This window comes from Strongylocentrotus purpuratus, unplaced genomic scaffold (genome assembly GCF_000002235.5).
Source record: "Strongylocentrotus purpuratus isolate Spur 01 unplaced genomic scaffold, Spur_5.0 spur5_scaffold_17, whole genome shotgun sequence".
In the NCBI taxonomy this organism is placed as follows: Eukaryota; Metazoa; Echinodermata; class Echinoidea; order Camarodonta; family Strongylocentrotidae; genus Strongylocentrotus; species Strongylocentrotus purpuratus.
In genome coordinates this window covers 26764363-26790206 of record NW_022145602.1, presented here as the reverse complement: position 1 = coordinate 26790206, position 25844 = coordinate 26764363, and the positions used below count along the sequence as shown (strand labels likewise).

General features: G+C 36.1%; 1 protein-coding gene across 1 annotated transcript in view; it reads left to right on the top strand.

Annotated features, from left to right (window-relative positions):
• Positions 1-24252, top strand: part of LOC753440 (protein O-mannosyl-transferase TMTC2) — a 38728-nt gene extending 14476 nt beyond the window's left edge. Inside the window, exons 2-10 of the mRNA XM_030987996.1 lie at positions 13446-14478; positions 16059-16173; positions 16833-16918; positions 17361-17545; positions 18234-18312; positions 19144-19265; positions 19728-19809; positions 20572-20750; positions 21642-24252. Coding sequence (XP_030843856.1) covers positions 13446-14478; positions 16059-16173; positions 16833-16918; positions 17361-17545; positions 18234-18312; positions 19144-19265; positions 19728-19809; positions 20572-20750; positions 21642-21830 — 2070 coding nt within the window. The 3' untranslated portion in view covers positions 21831-24252. The remainder of the gene's footprint in view (positions 1-13445; positions 14479-16058; positions 16174-16832; positions 16919-17360; positions 17546-18233; positions 18313-19143; positions 19266-19727; positions 19810-20571; positions 20751-21641) is intronic.
• Positions 24253-25844: the final 1592 nt, after the last annotated feature.

Genomic DNA, 25844 nt, shown 5'->3' with positions numbered 1-25844 from the left:
GAGCTAATTTCTCAAGGTCAAGTTTCAAGTTTCGAGGTCGAATCTTGAGCTGATGAAGACGCGATTTGTAACTTCGGGATTATTTCCCAAATCAGAAATAGCGGGCTATTTGGCAATCTTGAGATAGTGAAGACAGGCCTATTGTCACTGCCGCTGAGGGTGAAGTCTTTTCAGCCTAAATTTTATCCTGGCGCTGATAGACAGAGCCCTCCCCTTCAGGGGAAACAAGCCTCAGGCTATGTTTACATGGGCCTCTGTAACTTGATCCTAATTAAGTTTTATTTTAAATTCGCATTAGCTGTGTTCGCACGACACCGTCACAGTTTAAGAGGAACCTCAAATGTTTAAACAAAAACCCACTACCGGTAATACTTTTAGCAACATACCGGTAGGTTCTTAAGACTCCACAAGTAAGCAAGACAGTAACTGCTTAAAAGTTTTAAACCACAAGTCTTGGAAGCAGTCGTGCTAACTACGGGCTGGTAAAACCTTAAAGTTGAGCTCGGCCGGCATGGCACATAACTTTGAGGACCACAACACCCCCTGCCCCACAACACCCCCCGCCCCAATTGCTTGTAAATTTTGTGATAACCATAAGATCATTTGTGCATCTGCGCAGTCCTTAACTACAGGATATCCTTGGCCTTAAAATCAATGTTTATTGACACTCATATGAACCTAGCATGTTAATCAATTCTGATGAGGTTTATTTTTTACCTCATTTTGCTGTCCATTTTCTGTGAGGACTATTTTGCCAAGACCAAGATACATTGGCAATTTAAATGTATTTATGTTAAATAGAACAAGAGAGTTATCTCCCAGATCAATAATTCAGAAGGGTTTCATTTGCCCTCTAATGGATCGAGAAGGAGAGTTTGTATCTGTAAACTGTCTTGTTTCCTCGATATCAAATATCTAAGGTTGATTGATTTTTTTTCTTCTTTTTCTGGGAGCAGGAGGTAACATTTTGTTAAATAAAACGAGTAAATGTAACTCAACAAACTACTTGAAAATCATCTCCCAAAAGCTAAAGACAATCATTCTCGAAGAGGTTCAAATGCACATTTATTTGTGTCTGTAAACTTGTTTTGTCAGTATCAAATATCTAGGGTCTGGTGGCTGTACAAAAAAAACTATCAGTGATTTTATGTGGAATGTTATAGGTGATGAGTTACAAGTATTGATAAAATACAGGAAAAGCATCTCACAAAATCAGTGCTTCTGGAGGAGTTTTGTTGCCCTCTAATGGTCTAGAAGGATCGGTCGGTATAACTGGCTCGTTTTCTTTTATCAAGTTTCATTAATCGATTTGCTTTTTTTTAACCTATCGATGAATTTATATGAAATGGGGTGGGTTACAAGTACCGGGTATTGACAATACAGGAAAAGCATCTTACAAAATCAATACTTCTGAAGGAGTTTCTTTGCCCTCTAATGGTCCAGAGCAATCGGTCTGTGCCTGTAAAAGTGGTTTGTTTCTTGTATCAAGTATCGTTGCTTGATTTGATTTGACATGTGGGTGTCGAGAGGGTGACCGAGCCCACTTCATGATTGACAGCTGATACTGTGATAATGGGACGCACCAATTAATATGTAATGGACCATGCTAGTTGGGAGGAGGTGGGCTCACCAAGAAATAATATCAACTCCAGGAGCGGAGAATGATACAGCTCTAAACGGCCAAAGAGCTCTGGTAGAATAGGGTCTTATAAACAGTTGCGATTGATATTGATTGCAACTTTGTACATTAAAGAGATAGGAGACTGCAAACTTGTGATTTATTAGAGGACTTGCGATTGATTTGGATCAATCTCAACTATTCATGAGACAGGCCCCGGGAGATATGAACTGAAAAAGAGCTGTGGTAGAAAATATATATTGTCTGTTTGGAGCTACAACGGCATGAACTCCTATATGTACATTTGCACTGAGTTAATGGTCTTTAACAGACATCTCTCTCATTTGTTCTGCCCAGGGCAGTTCCACACACCAGAGCCAGTCTCCTTTAGTTCTTTCTCCACCCCTAGTCTTTAGCCTTCTTCTTCTTCTTCTTCTTTTTCTTTATTGTTGTATCATATAATCTGTCACCTATCAAGTCTGAGACCTTCCAAGATATGTCCTGTGATCCAGTTTTTCTTCCATCTCCAAAACAAACAAACAATAAGTGATACAAAATCTCTATAAGTTAATCTCAATTTTACAATGAGAGTCTTCCCTGACCACCCCCATGTACATTCTGAGGTAAAAAAAAAACAACTTACATTTTATATGATAACTGTCTAGCTATTATTTTAAGAAATTTCATTTTTGTGAGTTGGTGAACTGCCATGTAGCAATACTGAATGGTTAAGAATCATTTCACAGGAATTTAGCTTGCTCTTAATTCACTTTCAAATGAATCATTTTCTGCATGCATTTATGCAGTATAAATTTGTGGTGTACCGGTAAGTCCATTTCGTTTTTGAATTTCTTTCATTTTTTGTAGATAAATCTTGATTTCCCATTTTGCTCGTGCAGAAAGATGCAACGTTGTTTACGATGAACATTGGAGCTATCGACTACACATTAACCTAATTCAGTGATGTGTCATAGAGAGATACAATGTAATTGATCATGACAGGTAGTTGAATGTGCTGGGTGATTGATAAAATATTGAATTGCTATTGGTGCGAATAGTCTACAACATTATAAGAGATAGTGTAGAGTATTGCTAGTTTCACCCCAAAAATAAGAAATACAGTTTTGTTTTCAACCTGGAAAATTAGCAATTCACTTGAATCCCAAAGACAAAATTTAAGAGAAATAAAATCTAATGTATGAAACATGAATTTGTTATATTTAAGAATATACTCATTCTTGTTCATCTTTTCTTTTTCTGTATAACTCTACTTGAGTAAAGTGGAATAAGAGCTGCATTTTTGGTTTTAACAAAAGTTTATTCTTTCTTTTGATATTGACCAAAATGTGAAATCAAAGAAAGGTAATTTAGACTTATCAATAAGAGCCTACAAAGGCTCAATTATTTCCTTGCCATAGATACACATAAACTACATGTATCAAACAATTTGTGCACAACCATGTACTCTATTCCCTTTTAAGTTTAGAGAAAAGCAGATATTCACATCCAAATATAAGTGAGAGAGAAAGAGAAGTGCATTCTTTATTTGAAATTTGACATTAAATTAAGAATGAAAAACTCTGGTGCTTCCCCTTATGAAACCTGCATACCTGCTCAGTTTTCAGCACACTTTCCTTATAGCATAGAAGCTTGGTAGATGACAATCATCTTATTTCCTTCTGGATTGGGGATTAAATTTGGCAGTCGGAAGTTATTAACGGAAGTCAACATCCCACCCGTGACTGATCCTCGCGTTCTTGCAGGTGTCCCAAAGAGCCATTAAAGGTTATATTTAACGTTTTCGGGCCGAGTTATAGATAACAAAAACTGGAAGAAAAAAACACTTATGTATTCATAAACATTTCATTGCAGAATGCGAGCAAACACAAGGTACTTATACATTACTAGTACTGCCAAAATAATGCAAATTAACTTCAGCATACTGAATAATTGTTTTCATAAATCTGTCAAAAAATTGTTTTTAATCTAAAATTATCCATATGAAAGTTGCAAGATAATTCTTATTGACAGTTTCAATTATCTTCAATCAGAAACTTCCATATTTGATAGTCCAGCAATTACTCTCAGGGCTATTTAACACCCTATTTCCTTTCCTTTTTTGTTCTCTCCCGATTTTCCTCTCCCACTATTCTTCTCTATCTCCTTTTCCCTTTTTAATATATTCCCTTTTTAATATATTCCCTTTTTAATATATTCCCTTTTTAATATATTCCCTTTTTAATATATTCCCTTTTTAATATATTCCCTTTTTAATATATTCCCTTTTTATTATATTCCCTTTTTAATATATTCCCTTTTTAATATATTCCCTTTTTAATATATTCCCTTTTTAATATATTCCCTTTTTAATATATTCCTTGTCTTTCCTGCCTTCATGTCTCTCTTTCTTTTCGTTTCTCATTCTCATATTTTTCTATCATCTCTTCCCTTTTCCATCAACCCCCTTCTTTCTTTGTTGTCTCTTTTTTCTTCCTCCTTGTCTTTTTTCCTCTTCTTCTTCTCCTTCTTCTCCTTCTTTCTCTCTTCTTTCTCTCCAAAACTCATCTCACTTTTAGCTCCGTTCTGCTTCTTCACTTCTCCTCATCCTTCTACTCTCATCCCAGCCTCTTGATAAATACAACCAGGCATATTCAGGAACATCATGTTACCATCTGGTTTCTATTCCGTGCCTTCTTCCCAATCCTAATTAAGCCAGAGATTATGTCTCAAATCATCATCATATTAATTACTCAACTGATGAATTCATCAGACTCCTCTTGAAAACTTGTTTATGAGTGTCTCCTATTAAAGGCCATGATTAATTGATCGCATATCTGGAAGAGTTTTATGTCCTTTTCAGGAATACTGTATACAAGCTGTAACTTAATTAATCAATTTACATGTATGATACACTTCCCAGGTGTGTCTTAAAGTATCATACGATATGGAAGTGCCCAAATGTCAATCAGAGTTACACTTTTACATCATATGATAATAGTGGGTTCTTGTATAGCGCTCATGTCTGTCAGTTATTACTCCGGCTTAAACATGGCTGCCATATACTGCGCTTAAAGCATTTCAAGGAATTAATTCCTGCCAGGTACCCATTTGTGATTTGACTCTGATCTACACATTTAATACTAATATATCAAGATATTCAAACAAAAATTTAAAGCTTTTACAAGTATGCAGCTTCTTTCTGAAATATTACAAGTACACGCAATGTTTTCACTAACATTTTCAAGTTGGGATAATTTGTGAATGATATTTGTTTTCATTGTAGGACTAGCATCTCCTGGGCAACTGCCATCTAGAAAATAATCTGATCCCCCAACCCCAACCCCCCTCTCTCTCTCCCCCTCTCTCTCTCTCTCTCTCTCTCTCTCTCTCTCTCTGAGGTACCCCCAAATTTCATTACAGTTTTCTTTATATGTTTTTTTTTATAATCTCAACTTTAACCCATCATCGTGCACATCTGGGAAACCTGCCAGTGACTATCTCCAATTAAGGCTTATGATAAATTGATTGCGTGCAAAGCTGGAAATGTTGTCACTGCTGATCTGTATTGAAGTCTACAGGGACTTTAATTTCATTAACCAATTAGGGTGGTATGGGCTCTCAGGGGCTATAGGGACCCAAATGATAATAACTTTATTCAACATTCAGTTAACCAATAAAACCATGACTCTGTCTGAAATGAAATGATGCAAAGTCAGTGAAAAATATTAAATGTTCTCTCTGCGTGGAACATATTCACAAACGCTTTCAAAGATATTCAACTCAAGGGCAATAGGATAATGTAACCAAATTTATAGTGCCTCAATATAAATTATTTCGTTGATCTGTTACTATTAGTAGTATTTAAATAGAAAGTAAATTACATGTATTACATGTTGTTAGGTTATGGCTAGCCAGGTTTGTCCTACCTAGTAACAACTAATGTATGCAATTACAAAAATGGCCTATTTCAGTACTGATCTATTGAATATCCCATAGAATCATGTTTAGATTCCGCGATACGTTAGGTGATGGATAAGGCCTTTGAAAACGCTTTGAGTTGATTTTAAAAAAAAATTGTGAATGTGTCGTGTCCCATTTCATGATTTCTATTTCCTTCAGATAGATGAAACTAATCATTAGCCCAAATTATAGTCTGGCAGATGTGAAAAAAGAAAGATAGTATCCTTATCGTCATATCATATTTTCAAGAAATTTATCTTAGATACAGTTTAACATTTTGAGTTGCAGTGGAGTTTCACATAATCCTGAAAAGTATGATTCAAATGATTTTATTTCTCGTGCAAAACATAATACAATGAATAGTTATATTACAAAAATATGCAATGAAACGACAAATATAATAGAAAAAGTACGAGAAAAGAGGAACTGACTAGAAGAGTATGGGATTCAGCAAGCCTATGTTGTATCTGAATGTTGCTTAAAATAAGCTTTACATTTCCTGCCACACCTTTTCCTCTCCTCCTTTAAATGGATTCCAAATATCCTTAGCGCACCTTGTTAAACAGATGTTAAAACAAAAAACAAGGCCCGTTTCCTCAGATTTCAGTCTCCAGGAAATGTACTTTCTGTAAACATGGACCCTCTGTGCTACAAGTTAAAGAACTTCATTGCCTCACATAAACTTGTTATGCCAGGAAAATTGGGAGGTGTCTTGGTATAGTGGTGCTTTCATGTGACTCTTAACCTAAAGGATGAAGGTTCAAATCCCAGGCTGGCACTAATGTCCTTTGGCAACACCTCAAACCACTTTTGCCACCCTCCACCCAGGTGTTAAATGGGTACCTGGCAGGATGAGAAAGTCATTGAAGTTTGCTCATCATTGTGAGCATCTGTAAACTTGGCGCCTGGCTGGAATGCTCTCCAGGGAGTGGAGAATGTGCATACATTGTGGACGGGCATGACTGTATCCAATGACAGGATTAATAATATATCCAATTTATCCATTAAGAGCTGAGAGACATCATTGATGTAACAAGCGCTACATAAACTCAGAAAATTATTCTATTACTGGATGTTAGTTGAAATACTTTCAGGATGACCCATTTTCACTGGGCAGTCGCTATGCATTCCTGTCTCAAATCTTCTTTCTCTGTCAAGTTCAAACAGATTTGAAAAATCCTTAGCCCACTTAGTGGAACAGGTGCTACAACAAACTATGGTCATGTGATCACTCAAATGAGGTCAGGTGATCACTTTGCACTATTCTAGGAGGGGGTCTTACCATGGAGGTCTCACAAAATGTCTTTCTAAAAAAAAAAATCTTTGGAAGCCTATTCAGACTAGGGAAAACTTATATGAACCTTTTTACTATGAAATGTTGTATAAATAATCTTTTCTGTGAATGGGACAAGAGCATCCAAAAAGGTATCATATAAAGAAACGTTTTATTTATAAAGAAACTAGTTTTTAAGAGTTCTGTTGACATGATAGCTAGCCAATCATCAGTTCAGTACTCACATTCTATATAACTATTTTAATTCAATTTCAATTTATTCATGTTTCCAACAAAACATTACAAATCAATTATAAGCATTTAAAACAAAGATAGAAGAAACACGGTCATAATACAAAGAGTAGACAAAAACAAAAAGAAGTGAGAGATCGGGGGTACAGAAAAAAGTACAAAATGATGAGTTGCATTAGGGGTTGAGAAGAAGATAAGGAAAGAGAAATGCGCATTAGAAATGAAATAAGCAAGAGAAGGCACAATATAATATAACAAGCCCAGGTGCAGGGCCATCGTAGCAAGTACGCCCCCCCCCCCCTCATTTTGCTATGAAAATAAAATCAGGTGATACATTCAATATTTTTGTTGGCTGTCATGAATCTACATTCTTCAAAGTATATTCCAGGATTTCCAGGTCATCAGTTGACAAGGACTATTTAAAACTCTAGACACAAAAACAGAGCCGCTATGTTTATAATTCCACACCAGCACAGGCGCCATCCACATCCTTTAACCTTTGGCAATGATAGCTGATCACTTCAACATGATCCATGTTCACACTGAAACTTGGACCCGACTCTTCCTGGAAAAAACTTGTTTTAAAGCCCCACTGCACTACTTATAGCAAACAATGCCCAATCAGTGACTGTTGGTCCCCTATGATCCCCTTTTTCTTATGTCAATTGAGAGCTGATTTGATGAGATAACCACCTGTCAGTGACCTTGAAGGGAGGTCACATCCCCCTGGCCAAACTAGTGTACACAGGCTTTAAGGTAAAGTTGGAACATAGCTTTGATGAAATACGTTTACACTGATGATATTGTTAGCAATATTCTGATATTTTATCACATCTTACAGTATGTGTAGCTGCAGTATATTATCTAAATGGGATATATTGATTATGTTGCTATATTAGCTCTTAATATTGTATACAATGTAAAACTCTGGGAGAACCACTGAATTAAAATCACACTTTTTTCTGATGTGAATGGGACTTGCACGCTCTGTTTGCGATAAGAACGATGACCTTAAAAAGGGGAGGAGTAAGTTATTTCTGGCTTCCTGGAGGAAGACACCAAAAAACAATCACCAGAAGGTCTTGAAAACATTGAATCTATCAATAATTTAGACACCTAGGCAGTGTTGCCAGCTACTCCGCTAGTCATCAAATTTTGAGATTCACATGTAGAACTAAATAATGAAATGTAAGCCCAAAACAACAATCCTCGTTTAAAAACATTCCTAGTCAAAATGAAATGATATGAAACTGGTTATTTTTAATGGTGAAAAATAGCACAGGAAATATGTTTTTACTATATTCTACTCTGAATATATTTTTCCAATATTGTTCCAAATCAATCCTCAGCAAAAAAAATATAATTTTTGTCTATTTTCCATAATTTACAATTAGAAAATACGAGTAAAATAGTCTAGTTATATAGGAAATACCTTAAAATGTTGAGAAAAAAGCTCCCAAAATATTTTTCACAATGGGACCTCATCTTACCACTAATTCACTGCAAAGCAATAAATAAATGAGAGGGCAAAAATAATCTGTACAATATTTCAAACTGAATGTTAGTTAGAGTCTCCTTAAAGGTAAAGACCAGTATTGGAAACGTCCCAGTTTCAAAAAATGAAATGGAAGCTCTCATTACCAATCATGTGAAAGAATATGTTTTGAATAATACATGATGATAACAAATTTGCCGGGAAACCGCCTACTAATTCATATATTTGGTAAATTTGTTTCTCTCATGGTCTGTGAGAGATATAGGGTAGTCCCATATACATCTTTCTGTGTATAGTGCTTGTAACTTTACGAAGAATGGGCCACATTTCTTATCATTTTGATGATTCCAGAACCTTGTAGATGCTAGATGCTAGATGATCAACCTTTTCTGATCGATTCCACAACGTTTCTTTCACAATGCAATCGCATGACCATAACTGGTCTTTACCCTTAAAACGTAAACACAAATATCCATATCCATACACAATCCATATCATAAACATAACTTTTTTCAGAACTGCTTTGAATATTTGCACACACTGTCAATAATCCACTCAAGCTGCTGGGTTACATTCTAGGTGCAGAGGTCAAGAGCTGATTTGACCTTTGACACATGACCCATGACCCCTAGCTCCTGTAGAAATGCATTGGATGTTTACAGATACCATGTTTGATGTGGGTCTGATCCTACATGAATTGGTTTAGGCATCGCAATATTGTTGTCGAAGGAGTATTTGTAATTTAGAACAACAAAAAGTTATTCAGAGGCTGATTTCTTTTCATGTCAAGATTTTTATTGTAATGTAGGCCTATAATCTTGAAAAATTATAACAGTTTAATGGGACAATGATGATGATGATGAAGATGATGATGATGATGACGGCGGCGACGACGACAGCGACGACGACGATGATGATGAAGATGATAGTGATGATGATGATGATAGTAATGGTAATCATGAATGATGATGCTGATGCTGAATTACAGTGATGACCGTAATGATGATTATATTCTTAACTTATCTGATAATGAAAACAAACTTCTAGGAGATAAATCAGGAGACTCAACTTGACACTGGAATATTTCCGTACAGTAGATCAGTATATTTGGCCTCTATATGCCTCACCTGAATACATTGTCTGCAGAAAAAAAGTGAAAATTTATGGGCTAAAATAATCCCACCATCTCTTTCTTCCTCACTCCCCACCAACTCCCGAACCCTGCAGTCTAGAAAGGTTATGGATTAGATTCCTGAATCAACACGAGAACCAGTTTGACATAAATAATTTGCCACCCACTTTTTACAAGGCATAATGGATGTCAATGCTGGGTCATGGATACAGCAGTGAACACTTCCATGCGTCTCAAATTTAAGCTCCCAAGAAAGAAACAAAAAACTTTGAAAATCGGGTGGTTGTAATGTTTGTAGAAAGCAGTCTCTTGGATGCTTGAAAATGAAAGTATATAGCAGATTCAAATTAGATTTTACATTGGAATCCATGATTAAAACATTAAACACTATTTCCCTGTTGGAGCCTTCTGTTGCAGCTAACTATTATGCATTTAAATGTTTAAATTGGGGGGGGGGGGAGGGTCTAGACAATTTGGGGCATCCATGTGTCCCTTGCACTCTCTATTGTACAGCCCTGAATTGCAGTAGGCCTACGGTACGTGTAAATTCACTTCCTTCAAATAAGTAAAAAGAGAAATAATAATGACATGTGTATTATTTCATATCGATGTTTTATTGCACTCATTTTTTTGTAGGATCCTTCATACTCTGGGGTCAGTTTGTGAAAGAATGACAACTATTGACAATATTAAAGAATTACAGATACACAATTTTATTGGGGGGGGGATGTTATACAGGATACCTTTCTCCAGCCGAACCCCTGGGCATACATTTACTTACCCACAGGTGGACAAGGGACATGAGCAATTTTGTTTTATTTTATTTCATTTCTGCATTTTTCAATAACAAAGAACATATAAACGTAAGGTATAATACAAAATGTACAAACAATGATAACTTCATGTTTTTTTGTTTTTTTACATATGTACATATAATAACGAAAATGAATATATCTATACCATATTATTATAAATAAATTTAAAGTATTATTCAAACTATCAGTTGAAAAACTGCAGGAGACTGCAATTATAAGCGAAGCTTGACTAGGTTGGTGGCCTCAAAAAAAAAATTTGAGCAAGTGGCAATTGCAACACCTTGGTTGAACACCTGTAGGTTATATTTGGCTTAGCAATTCTCAAACTTTTCTTTTGAGAGCGTTTGATTTTTGAATTTTGCGTGTCATTGATGAAGCCATTTTTATAATCAGTCATCTTACTTGTGGTCAAGCCAAGTGACACAATCTTCAGTCCATTTCCTCAACTATTGGATTTAAGCAGCTGCTGCCAAATATTTGATGTGTTCAGATCCATCGGTTAATGTTTCATCAGTCATTCGTACTGATATAAGATGTGTAAATTTGATGTGTTCAGAATTTCAGATCCATCAGTTAACGTTTCATCAGTCGTTCATATCGTTATAACATTTGTGGCGATCCAACATTTTTGAAGATTCATGATAAAAGTTTTATTGCGCATATAGCTACCAGGTATACAGAAACTTGTATTCCATTTACGTTACAGGCAATGTTAACATAGATACAGACTGCTAAAGACTTTATTAATTGTCAAAAGCACATTGTATAGGATTAAGGTTATGGTTGCAGGTGGGATTCAAAGTCCATTTATGTATTCATTTGGCATATCTCCTGCACCTGGACTACATCTGTTCGGTTGTCAGCAGAAATAGGTCTGGATGATCTTGTCAAAGATGAAAATCTGGTTTGGCAAATTACTAACAGGCATGCAAACTTTGGGGAGCAAACTTTAGGGAACGGCTGCCAAACAAAATCTGCATCGTTGGTTAATCTCAAGAATATAGCATGGAGACCATGGTAGAGGGCTTGTTGGTATGTGTTGCCATGGTGATGATGTTGAGGATCGAGTAATAACAAACATGAAGATTGCATGAAACTGAAAGGACACATTAAAGTGCATCAATCACCAAAATGGGATTTGTTCTTAATGTATGGGGTTGTATTCCTCAATAACTTACAATGGTATTTTTAATATATTATAATTCAATATCTATTTCAATTTCAACTTTTATTCCAATAATTCAAATCGCCATATATCAAATATTTAAAGTTATAATAAACACAATGCCTAAAGTAATTGGAATGATAATAATAAGTTCTTGTAAACATATTTATAGAACAAAAGCAAATTTGGAATGGGTAGTCAGAATTATAAAAAGTGATTTGTCATAGACTATCACCAGTAACAAAGAAAGGTTTATACAATACAGAAAGAAATACATATACAGGTATTTCCATATCCAAGTAATGTATGCCAATGGGAGGTTCTTACCAAAAGTTAGAAGGGGGGGGGGAGAAGAGACAGAACATAGAGGAAGAACTACAACAACTACATCTATTTATTGACAAAATGATGGGCTATTTATCAGGAATAAATTAAAACAATGAAGAGCAGTTTTTTATGTTATGACAATTCTATATAATAACACCATTTCAAATCAAGTTCTGACAAAAACGCATATACGTATGTCTTAGAACCACCAGCTTATATCATCCAATACTACAATATTTTGAAATGTAATGTTGCCACAAAATACACAAAACTTGCCAAATTGGCAAACTCATTGTGGAGTATCATATATTGAATTATGTCAGCTGCATTTATTCAATTTTCAAGAGTTTTATTTTCTGGACTCCTTATCTGTCAACATGGTTGTTCTGCCAGACAAATCTAATACAATTTGTAACATCCTATTCAACAAAATGAAAATGTTTTCATTGCCAAAATTGCAACCGAGCTTCAGACTTCATGGCAAGGGAGACAATTTTCTCACTTTCTTTGTTGTTGTTGTTGTTGATTAAATGCACATACTAGGGCCCCATTGCATAAAACTTATCACTGATGGTAAATTTGCCATATCAACTACCATGGCAACATTACTCAACAACCATTCAAATCAAAGTTTCCATGGAAGTTACCAATATGGCAAAAGTACAATCCAAGTTTTTATGCAACGGGGGCCCCAGTTGGTAACATAATTATTTTAGGTTTTATCTTTCCCTAACTTTTCACCCTCTTCTTAACTCTTTTACTTCTCACAAATAATCTCCCTAAGCCACCTATTATATATCATGTAAAAGATAAACCAAACACTTCAAGATTATTTAACTGTAGGCCTATCCAATGTGATATTTATCTGTACTGGGGGTGTTTCATAAAGCTGTTCGTAAAGTTACGCATGACTTTACAAACGACTTGTACATGAAGTGCCAGATAGGATGCCCAAAGTTTTTTCTGATATTTCCAATAACCTCAATTCAATTTTGGCAAAAATAAACTTTGCATTAAAAATGTTATAATAAGAATGTTAATCTACATCTGCACAGTTCAACTTTAGTTGATGCAGTAAATAAATATTGAGCATCCCATTTGGATTTTCATATACAATTTCAAATTTCAAATTTCAAATTTATTCATGTTTCCAACAAAACATTACAAATCAATTATAAGCATTTAAAACAAATTTAAGAAATACATGTCGTAAAGTCATGCGCAACTTTACGAACAGGTTTATGAAACACCCCCCTGGTGTTAAAAGGGTTTTCACAGAGCTAATCAAGACCCAAAAATGGGAATGGCCCATATTTATATATTTATCTTAGTATATGGCATTATACTTTTTGTGCAAATTTGTCTAATAATCCTGTTTGTTTCTTCTTTTTTTAATCTTTTAACTCAGGCTGACTTTTGTCATATACGTCACTCACTGCTGCTTCAAGCAACTCTAGGGGGCGTTCTTCTCAGCATACGCTTCTACGCAACCGGCCTCCAGCCACCCATTTTCGCCCCCGCCGACAACCCAGCATCTGTTTCGCCGAGTCTTCAGACACGAACTCTGACCTTTTTGTACCTCCCAGCATACAATGCGTGGATGCTGTTGTGCCCAACGTTACTGAGCTTTGATTGGTCGATGGAATCTATACCGCTCATTCAAACAATAATAGATTTGCGGAATTTATGGAGTATTGGGCTTTACGCGACATTGGCAGTGCTTGGATATCTCTCGTTTAAAGAACTTGATAATCTCCATGAATTAAATACACAAAGTACTGGGAGATTAAAGAATGTGCCTTGTAGGAATGACACAGCTGGATGCGCCAGCTACAGATATCTTGAGCAAAACCCAGCGCCATCGTGCAACGGCGTTACGCAAAAGAGCAATGGGAAAGAGATTAAATCTTTACGCAATGGGCATGCGAAGAAGAGCTTCATACCCCCGAAAAGAGAAAACAATAACTCGTACCAACGCAGCAACGGTTGTGACATAATCCGGAAGCGGCACTCACGGTATTGCTCGTGTAGTCCCGAGCGATGCGGGCGTCGCTTCTCAAGAAGCAGTAGCACCAGTAGCAGCGGGTCGATGAGTTTCAGCGACGAAGACGTCGTCGAGAGGACACGCCTACTCAATGTCATCATCGTCGCTACCTCTTTTCTTATCTTTCCTTTCCTCCCCGCGACCAACGCTCTCTGCTACGTCGGCTTCGTCATTGCGGAACGAATCCTCTACATCCCAAGTGTCGGCTTCTGCCTGCTGTTGGCAGAGGGCGCTAGTCAGATCTGGCAGAGGTCTTCTGACTTGGGACGTAAGCTCCTTGTTGCGTTGGTCATCGTTCAGTTGTGTCTTTTTAGCTTTAAAACTGTTCTCAGGAACCAGGAATGGCAGACAGAAGAGACCCTCTACAGAGCAGGCATCCAAGTCAACCCACCAAAAGGTAAATCAACATTGTTCGTTCGTTTGTTGATTCATTTCATTTTCATAAAAAACACAGCAAAAGCAAATAAACATACAAGTATATATCCATACAAAGGCAGAGAATGTTCAGTTTATACGATAACTTCAACTGAAATAGGAGAACAAAGGAAAAGCCCATGATGGCCTTGTTTAAAAAGGTTCCCCTGAATATTATAATTTATATTACTGAGTATCTATTAGTTAAAGGGAAAGTCCACCCTGAAATTAAGTTAGTTTTAATAGGAGTAGAAAAATGAGAGAAACAAGTCAGTGAAAGTTTGAGCAAATTCCGATTAAAAATAAGGAAGTTAGGATTTTTGAAGTTGTGATCAATCAAACACAAATTGGCAACTCTATGACGTATCATGCGAGCTCAACTTCCATTTGCTCAGTACTAAAAAAATCTAAAATTTTCATTTTCCCTCAAGAAAAATTTCAACCATACATGCACCCTAAATATAATAATTGCAAATATGTTTCTATACTCCCCCTGCAAGGAACAAATATATATTCCGTCATCAATAACGAAGAAAACATGATTTTATGGAATATTATGCACAAAGCAAATGAAGGAGAGCTCGTATGATAAGTCACAGAGTTGCCAATTTGTATTTGATTGATCACAACTTCAATAATTCATAACTTTCTTATTTTCATTCAGAATTTGCTCAAACTTTCACTCACCTGATTTTCTTATTATTCTGCCTCTATCGAAACAAACTTATTTTGGGGTGGACTTTCCCTTTAAAGATATCACAAGAGTCAGCGATAAACACAATATAAAGACAAACAATTACAAAAACATGTGTGAAGTAATGTAAAATTGGTAAGGTAAATTCAGTGGTACTCTGAATACAAGGTCAGTTTCATTTATTTTTTAAACATTGAACTGTTTTTATATAAGCGTATGACTTGAGGTAGAGTGTTCCATATGTTTTTCAAAGTATTTCTTACAAGTTGTTTAGAGAATGAACTTTGAATTGCTTATCCTCATGTTGTGTGATTATACCATCATCATCATCATCATCATCATCATCATCATCATCATCATTGATTATTACTACCAGCCAGTGATGGTAGTTCCTACTGACATGGCATACAAATGTTAATAAGAAATTTTACCCAAAAAGGTGTAATATTTTGGGGGGATGTTCATGAATATTGATTTGTTTGTGAACATCCTCCAAAACTATCCCTTTTAATTTTAAAGATAATGTATTTTTTTGGTTTTATTTCACTAAAACAAAACACAAAATTTTGAATGGACAATAAATACTTCATGTCATTAATTTCATTTTATAATTTACTGTTAGGGTATATATGTCAATTATTAACTGATAATTACTCGCAGATCTGCATACAAAGAATTAAATACAGGATGGGAATGGGGTAGTGAAAGCCCCTGTATTGGTTTTTCAGCAGTGCTGTCTTCCAAGTTCTGCCACATTGTACCATAACTGAACACTAGATGGCGCTATTGCAACTTTGATCTATTCCAGTTCAAGCTATCTTCATGTGTATTCCTTTATTTATTTTCCCTATTATTCTTCATTTTTCCAGCTCTAGGGAACTTGGCCAATATCTATAAGACTGCAGGTAGGATACAAGAGGCTGAAGATGCTTACCGGAGGGCCCTGACATATCGCCGGAACATGGCGGATGTGCACTATAACCTGTAAGTCCAATTATGGTCGATAGCAGAGGGGATGTACATTTACAGAACATGTATTGGGTCATGATAAAATAATTTGGTTTATTTTATAAAAACAATAATAGCTAACATTTGTATAGCGCTGATCATACTTATCGTTTCAAAGCGCTTTACATTAAATATATAACTATAAAGAAAAACTTAATAAACATAAAAACGTGAGGTATAAATTCTTAGCGCTTTATATGGAATAAACAACTTATAAAGAAAAAATTGATCTTTGAACAATTACCCATGTTTACCACTTCATACTGCTTTACCATAGGGCCCTGCTTACCCCAGCAAAACCAGGGCCCCATACAGAGTTGATATCAATCCCAACTATGTGTATAAGAGATAGGAGACTGCAAACTTGCGAATGATTAGAGGACTTACGATTGATTTGGATCAATCGCAACTCTTTGTAAGACAGGTCCCTGATATCCATGTAATACACCTAGGGTGTGTTGCACAAAGCAATCCTTCCATCAATTAGTGCCTTTTTTGTGCCAAATTGCATGTGTGACAAAGGACTGACCATGCAGAGAGATGCAGATAGCACTTGAAGGGTTAATTGTTTTAAAACTTGTAAAATCAGTCTCTCATCTCTTGCTTCAATCTTTTTTTTTCTTCATCCTACACAGAGGTGTGCTACGACAAGAAGTTGGCAGATTTGAAGAGGCTATCGACTGCTACCAACTTGCTATTAAATGCCGTCCACGCATGTCAAGTAAGTTCAGTTCAGAAGTATTCTCGCTTTTATTTTACACGCAAACCTGTCTTACCCATGTGTCTTTCTAGAGGGTGGCACACAGATCTGTCTATATGTCAACCTTTAGAAAGAAACATGGGTTGTGGACCTTGTCTAGAAATGTAACCTGTCTACAGTTGCCAATTTTGTGTGTTTCCCTTGAGTGGCCTTTTTAGACAGGTTTCACTGTAATTGCTAGAGGCATTCTTATTGCGTTTGTATTGATTTGATAAATACAAACAAATAATCAGATTTGTGTATGCCTACTACACAATTTTGAAGAATCAAGTGTATACCACAAAGATCTTTACTTGAAGTGCATTCAGTCATGCTGAGACTCGAGGTGAATGCGTTCCAAGTACTTTTCAGGTTCATTGACTTATTCCAAACTTTGCTTTGTAATTCCTTATTATCAACCCAGTGGCCCATCTCAATCTGGGGATTGCCTTGACGACGGTAGGGCGAAACGTTGAAGCGGAGGCGGTGTACAGACAGGCCGCTACCCTAGATGATGCAGGACTGAAGGACCCTAGGGGGCAGATGCACGGGGTCGTCTCTTCCCTCTTCAACCTTGGAAGACTACTCCAGGAGGCAAACAGACATGAGGTATGGATTTGATTTGATTTGATTTGATTTATTTCTGTTCGATTTTTTTTTTCTTTTTCTTTTGCATTTTTACAAATATATAACAAACAAACCATTGCAAATTTTACACATTTCAAAAGTTTATAATGTCGAATAAAGTAAGGCTGGCTGTAACTAATTGAGAAAAAAATCAAACAGGAGGGTTGACAAAATAAGCAAAGCTTGATAGCATGACTACCCTCAATGGATACATAATAATACGAATATGGAGGAAAAAATATTGGTAAAAAAGGAGAGAGAGAGAGAGAGAGAGAGAGAAGAAGAAATAGAAAGTGGGGGTGTGCATTTAAGATTCACAGATGTATGTGGTACAATGTAGATGGAGAAGGGAAAGATGTTGTTGGTATCAGGGGAAGGAGGAGGATGGTGATGATGGTGGTGGTGGTGTGAGAGGGGTAGGTGGTGAAGATGGTGGTGATGATGATGATGATGATGATGATGATGATGATGATGATGATGGTGGTGGTGGTGTTGGCCATGGTCATGGTCCTGATGATGATGGTGGTAATCATGAAGATGAGGTGATGATTATTATGATTTTGACAAACATGAGGTTTATTTTACATCAACAATCAAGCTTTTGATGTATCTTGGCATTTACTTCCAGTTCCACACGACATATTATTTTATTTTTTGTTTACTATTCCAGGATGCCTTGGTTGTGTTGGAGGATGCATTGAAGAGGAAACCAGAATACTACCCTACCCAGAGCCTGTACAACATGCTTGGTAAGGACATCTTGATTCTTGTATTTATTATGATTGAGTTTCTCTCTTTATAAAGCCCCACTGCACTACTTACAGCTACTTGCTCCCTCTATATAGCAAACAATGCCTAAGCGGTGACCGTTGGTTCCCCATGATCCCCTTTTTATTATGTTAATTGAGAGCTGATTTGATGAGATAACCCCCTGTCAGTGACCTTGCAGGAAGGTCTCAACCCTCCTGACCAAACTAGTGCAGATGGGCTTTAAAAAAAAGAGATCTGTTCAAATATTTAGCAAATCATGGTCTGAACATCTATCACAATGGATACAAAGTCAATAGTATTTGTTTTCTTTCTCTGTCGCCTTTATGATATCTTCGTTTCACTTTCATTTGTATTTGGTTTGTTATATTCCCAATTCTTGAAATTGTCTGTTTCCTGTTTTTATCTGGGAATAATGTATGAAAATATTTCAAATATGGTATATCATCTCTCTTTCAGCTCAAAGGGGAAGAAAGGAATTTTCTAAAAGGAATACATAACAACTTTATTTGACTGCTGCTTCTCTTATAAGAAAAAATATGTCTAAGATTAAACATGATCAAACTCACTAATTTTAACAATGGGCAATTTTGATAGTATTTGCACGTATATTCTTACCGACAATCAATTTACAATACATTTATCTTTGTTTTGTTTACTCTCTCTTTCATTCTCTCTGTCTGTCTGTCTCTCTCTCACACACACTCTCTCTCTCTCTCTCTCTCTCTCTCTCTCTCTCCCCTCTCTCTTTCTCTCTCTCTCTCTCCTCTCTCCATCTCTCTCTCTCTCTCTCTTTTCCTCTCTCTCTGCAGGTGAGACACAGTACAAGCTTGGTAACCTTCCGGAGGCAGAAAGCTGGTTCAAGGAATCACTACGAAGCAAAGCAGACCATGTACCTGCTCATCTGACCTATGCAAATCTTCTTGGAAAAACGGTAAGTATGAGAGAGTAATAAACGTAGGAAGTGACTAATCTCCTTTTGGGATCTTCTCTGCTTTGAAAATCTACATATAAATAAATACTTGAGTCACAATACATAAATAGTACAGAGTATATTATTCAGATTTATGGGGAATTTAATAGTCTATATGTCATGGTACTAGTAACAAAATATATCTTGAAGTTGTCTTCAGTACTCCTGTAAAGTAAAAAACGTTTGCATCCAAGAAATTTCCATAAATTTTGCAAGTAATCCATATTTGCTGACAATATTAGATTACAGTATTGCAAAATTCCATGAAAATGGCCGTCGTAAAAAATTCATGTTGCAAAGTTTCTGGTTTACAGTTTTCTGGTATATTAGGCTCACCTGAAGTAAGATTTTTTTTAAACTCTGTATAAAAGTTTGACAGTTATTTTCAATAATCATCTATATAAATATCTTTTTTTATTTTAGAATCGAGCTACTGAAGCTGAACGGCTTCTTGAGCGAGCAGTCTCACTGGAGCCAGAAAATGCAAACGTTTTTCGTCACTACGGTAAGAACCTTCACAAGTCCATACCTGCCAACCCTTACAGATAATACAGAATATTCTGTTTTTCTTTATTTTTAGGACCTGAAAATCTGGAATATTCTGATTTTTCAAAATGTTGATGTGCCGCGATTTTAAAGTTCTTGTATTACGTGCGTTTAATGGCTGCATGATAGAGCAGCGAGTTTGTATTTGCTTTTTGGTACAGATTTACCGCATATTGCCAGTTACGCTGCCGCTGCAAGTGCGATTTCTTATTTTTGAAGGCATAACGTGCTAAAACTTCCTAATTCTTATTTCCAAATGTTGGCAGGTATGTGAGTCTGCAGTCAGTGCTTGGGAAGATAATATGATTTCTAATTCTGCGTCAGTGACCCTCCCCCACTTGACTGCCACCAGCACATTTGAAAATAAAAAATAGGGGTTCATCAGGCCAACCCTAATTATCTTTTTACTCCTATTCTGGATCTAGCTATCAAGCCCAGACTAGATCCTTGAAGGTTTTTGGTAGGCCAAATTTGCTCCTTGATTCAAAAGTATTTGGATTTACCCCTCCTCCCAAAAAGAATAATGATTAATCAAATGTTGTAAAGTAATAGCGATGATTACTACTACTACTACTACTACCTGGTATCAAATAGAGGAATGATTGATTTAATATATCAAAATATGTGATAGATCATTTTCTATTACATTATGAAATTGAAAAGTGAAGGGATAAATAGTAGGTAAATAGATCTATAACCTTTTCATCTTTTTAAATCTCAGGACAATTTTGGCATGACCAAGGAGATTACAAGAAAGCCTCCAAGTTCTACCACACCGCCCTCAACCTGCAACCAAACGACTTTGAGATAACCTTTAACCTTGCCAACTCGCTCCGACAAGCCAAGGATAATGAGGAGGCTGAGGTGTATTACAGGGTGGCAGTCGACTTGAAGCCTGATGTAAGTCATTCATACCGATTCGCTTATTATTTTGTCGTATGATCTGGGGGTAAGTACTGTGTTTTACAAAGACTAAGATTGACTTTAAGTTAGTCTTAACTATGGCAGGCCATTCATGCCACTGTTTGCTGTCATCGTTTACTGGCATTGGTTTCTCAAGGGACTATTTTTTTTGATAATTCATTATTGAAGGAAAAAAATATCATTTAAGGATGCCTTTTGTACATCAAATTTCATGTTTTTCCTTCTTTCTTGTGATTGAGATAATGTACTCCCCTGAAATCAAGATATAGAATGCAAAATGATATTCTACTTCACATGTTATGAAGTCGGATCAAGAACACAAATAAATACGAAGAAAACAAAAAAATCGTGAAATTTTATGTACAAAAGGCATGGAGAGTTGTTCACAGATGATGTCATCAAATTGAATACCGCCCTCTAGTGACTAGTCATTTCAAAAAGCCCTAACTACTAGGCGTTGTGGCGTGCGCCTGTAATCCAGCTAAAAAGTGGAAGTTACAAACTGATTCAGCCGAGGACGCAGGTTCGAAACTGAGTCACGTCTTTCGGATGGTGACGTTTAAAGGTCGGTCCCAGACGTAAATAATCATATCTGATTGATACACGTCTGTAAAAACCCAATACACACACACACACACACACCTAACTTTCTTATTCCTTGCCCGATTTTGTTCAAATTTTCACTGATTTTATTCAAATCTTTTAAACTTTACAATAAAAGTAACTTAGTATGAAGGTTTTGGTTTCCTTTAAGTGTCTTACAAAACAGTTTGCTGTATCAATGATTTTTAGCTAGCAACGTGGCACAAAAGATTTTGGTTTGTGTCATTGAAAGAGCTATATATTCACTTTTCTTCTTGCATCCAGGTTGCTAATGGCCATGTCAACCTTGGTGCCATGCTTCACCTAAATGGAAAGCTTGAGCAAGCTCAGGCAAGCTACCTGAAGGCACTGTCCTTGAAACCTGATGACCCAACCAGTCTCCAGAACCTCAAGAAGCTACGCAACCTTATGGCCAAGAAATCACAAGCCAACAAACAACAAGAAGAGTCTTGAGCAAGCCCAGGCAAGCTACCTGAAGGCACTGTCCTTGAGACCTGATGACCCAACCAGTCTCCAGAACCTCAAGAAGCTACGCAACCTTATGGCCAAGAAATCACAAGCCAACAAACAACAAGAAGAGTCTTGAGCAAGCTCAGGCTAGCTACTTGAAGGCACTGTCCTTGAAGCCCGATGACCCAACGAGTCTCCAGAACCTCAAGAAACTACGCAACCTCATGGCCAAGAAATCACAAGCCAACAAACAACAAGAAGAGTCTTGAACAAGGACAGAAAAGTTACATGAATGCAAGAGGTCTCCAGAACTTCAGCAAACTAGGTAAAAGCAATAACAGTCTGTAGGAAGACTATAAAAGCTACTGGAAAGCGACAAGTTTCTACAACTGTAGCAAACAAGGGAAAATCGATAAAAATCTTGAGGAAGCTGATGGCCAAGAAAGCACAAGCCACCAAGCAACAACAAGTTGAACTAGCCCAGGAAAGTTCCCTGAAGTCAACAAAGTCTCCAAAACTTCTGGGAAGTGTGAGACACTATGGCTAGGAAATCACAAAGAACAAGCAATAAGAGTCTTGAGGAAGCATAAACAACCTACTTGAAGCATTCCCCTCCATACCTGATGACCAAACCAGACTCAAGAACCTCAAGCATTTACGCAACCTCATGACCAAGAAAATCACAAGCCGACAAGCAACAACAAGAATCTTGAGTAACCTTTAAGTACTCCGCTTGAAAGGTGACAGGCAGCATTGAAAGTCTTGAGGAAGTCCAGACCTGGAAGACACTGCCCTTGAGACCTTTCAAGACCCAACGATTCTCCAGAACCTCAAGAACCAGCACAGGCCAACAAGCAGCAAGAATCTTGAGTTGCCTGAAAGTACTTCACTTAAGAGGTGAGAAGCAGCAATGAGAGTCTTGAGGAAGTCCTGATCTGCTTCTGGAAGACACTGTCTTTGAAATCTGTCAAGACCCAACAAGTCTCCAGAACCTCAAGAACCAGCACAGGCCAACAAGCAGCAATGAGAGTCTTGAGGAAGTCCTGATCTGCTTCTGGAAGACACTGTCTTTGAAATCTGTCAAGACCCAACAAGTCTCCAGAACCTCAAGAACCAGCACAGGCCAACAAGCAGCAATGAGAGTCTTGAGGAAGTCCTGATCTGCTTCTGGAAGACACTGTCTTTGAAATCTGTCAAGACCCAACAAGTCTCCAGAACCTCAAGAACCAGCACAGGCCAACAAGCAGCAAGAATCTTGAGTTTTCCAAACACCATTAAGAAAATAATGAATCTCAAGGCATAGAAATCTCAAACCACCGATCAAGAATACTCTTGGAGTTGCCTCTAGTTTTTGTACTTTCCAAACATCTTTAAGAAACTTATCAATCTAATGCCTTGAAATCTCAAACCACCGATCAAGAATACTCTTTGAGCTACCTCTAGGTACTCCTCGTAAACTCAGGCTACTACTCCTGACAGCAGAACTGCAGAACAGGGGTGTGTTTCACAAAACTTGTCATCAGTGATAAATGACAGTTGTTGTTATAAGTTACTGAAATCATTGCTTCTGATTGGTTATCAGCAGATTTGAATTGAATTGAATTGGTTTGGTTTATTGAGAAATCACTTCAAACAAGCAGCTCACAGGCTGACAATGTTCAATTTACAAACAAGTTAAAAATATAGAGAGATATAAACATATACAAAACTAAAATACAAATGTACATTTTTGTCACTGATATTTGTCATTTGTCATTGAAAAAGGCTTTGTGAAACAGGTCCTAGAACTACTACAATGAATAACTTATGATTGACTTTCTAAGTTCGTGTAGATCTTGTGTGTGCCAAGAGGCCATGCAAGTGATATATGATATCTCTGTTCAGGTAACAGTTTGACCAAATCTTCCATATTTGACATCTACCTTTTGTCATCTCTGTCTTCTATACTCAATTTATTGTCATCAATATTTTATATGGATTTTCTTTCCAGAGAAGATCAAAGATTGTTTAAAAAGAACGACTTGAATTTCTAGAGATAGCCCATGTGTTCTTGAATCCAACATCGTATTGTAATCTTCAGTATATTTTTTAATATTTTGTATGCATAGTAACTTATGCATAACAGCTTAAAACATTTCTTGTTTTCTATAAGTTTGACAGAACAAAGTGCAATATTTAACATTATATCTATCCACCTATCACAAACTATGTACATACTTTGTCAAAGAATGATTAATGAATGATCAATGAATGATCAATGAATGTCAAATTCTGACGGATTTTAAATTTGTTAAACTCCACATTATGCATTATTCATTGTAAGAACTCCCCAAACAAGAATGTGGCATGTATAATATGGAATGAACCAGATGTAACAACTTCATTTTCCATGAAGACACAATTTCTACAAATTTTCAAACATTCAATGTATAGAAAATTATGAATTTTTAATGACATTAAAAACTTTGAAAATCACTAGACAAATTGGCAACTCACTCCTGAGTCTGTGACGTCATGTCCTCACTATCCATTAATTATTTTCATTATATTGATGATATAAATTTCCTATTTTCTCCTTAAGAATCTTATTTCTTCACACCAGCATCCAAGTTAGATTAATAGTAATATTTTTTTGTGTGGATGCACTAATATAAAGTTTTGTTTTTCAGTTAAATCATGAAAAATGTGAATTTTGATAAACTATTTATATAAAAATCAATAATTATGAATATACAATATTCAGAAAATAGTATAAATTCTTCAAAGTTCATAAAAGATTTTGTGAAATGTCATGCACGCAATAAAATACAAATCATATTACCTGGGCAAAAGCATGGGGAAATCAAGTTTTGGGGAATAAAAAGGGAATTTAATGGGATTAAACCATATAGAGCAATTGATAAGTAGTGAGGACATGACGTCACAAACTGATAACCATCTTGGCAATTTGTGTTGTGATTCTCACTGTTCCATAGTTTTACATACTGTTTCAAAAATCCATTACTTTCTTATTAGCTAACCGATTTTGCTCAAACTTTTTTTGATTGGTTTGTCTGATTTTTCTGCTTTTATTGAAAGTAACTTATTTTTCGAGTGGACTTGTCCTTTAAGTTATATAGAAATTTGATTTGGAAACTTTAGATTCTTCATAAACAAACTACCAGTATATTTTCCACAAAGTTGCGTCTTTTGGTTTTCTATTTGATAAGAAATCACACTTTCTTTAGTAATGAAGACACAATTATACTTTCATCCTTAAGTTTACCTTTAAACTTTGTCTCTTGACCCTATATATGTCCACTAAATCAATGATCTTTTAAGTTGATAAAAAAAAAAGAAATTTGATAATTTGTACTGGTATCGTATAGAGATTATACTTGTGAAATTTTAAAAGTATATGTAATTTTTATCAAATTTGATTTGAAAATACCAAAATGCATTTGAGTTTGCCTCAAAAAATGATTCTGAAATCATATGTTGTTTAATTATATATTGTCTGTAGTGTAGTATTTCTATTTATATGCATCTTTTTACATAGAAAGTGGTAATATATGAATGAAAAGTGTATTTCTATCATTGTATTTTATAATGGTAGAATTATTGGGGAATGATCCATGTTTAAAAGTTAAATATCTGCTAACATGATCAACCAAAAGGGTGTTTATACCCTGTATCAAATAACCAAGTTATTGCCATTCTCAATTGAATATATCCTTTTTGGGCTATTTTACTATTTTTTTCTGAAACAAAATTTCCTTCCATATCCTTTCAGCATTGCCGAAGCACCCACCTGTACCCACCGTTATATGTTTATTCATACATTTTTTTCAGGGAGACATTTTTCTCCAAGTTGCTTCCCCAGACCTGGGTTAGAATATGGTATTGGTGATGAACTTTACAAATGAATTTAAAAAAAAATGTTGATGTTGGAAACTGGAAAGAGTGTTTAATATTTCAATCCCACCTCTGCAACTTTGTCATACATCTCTTTCCATGTGTATTATATTAATAATGATA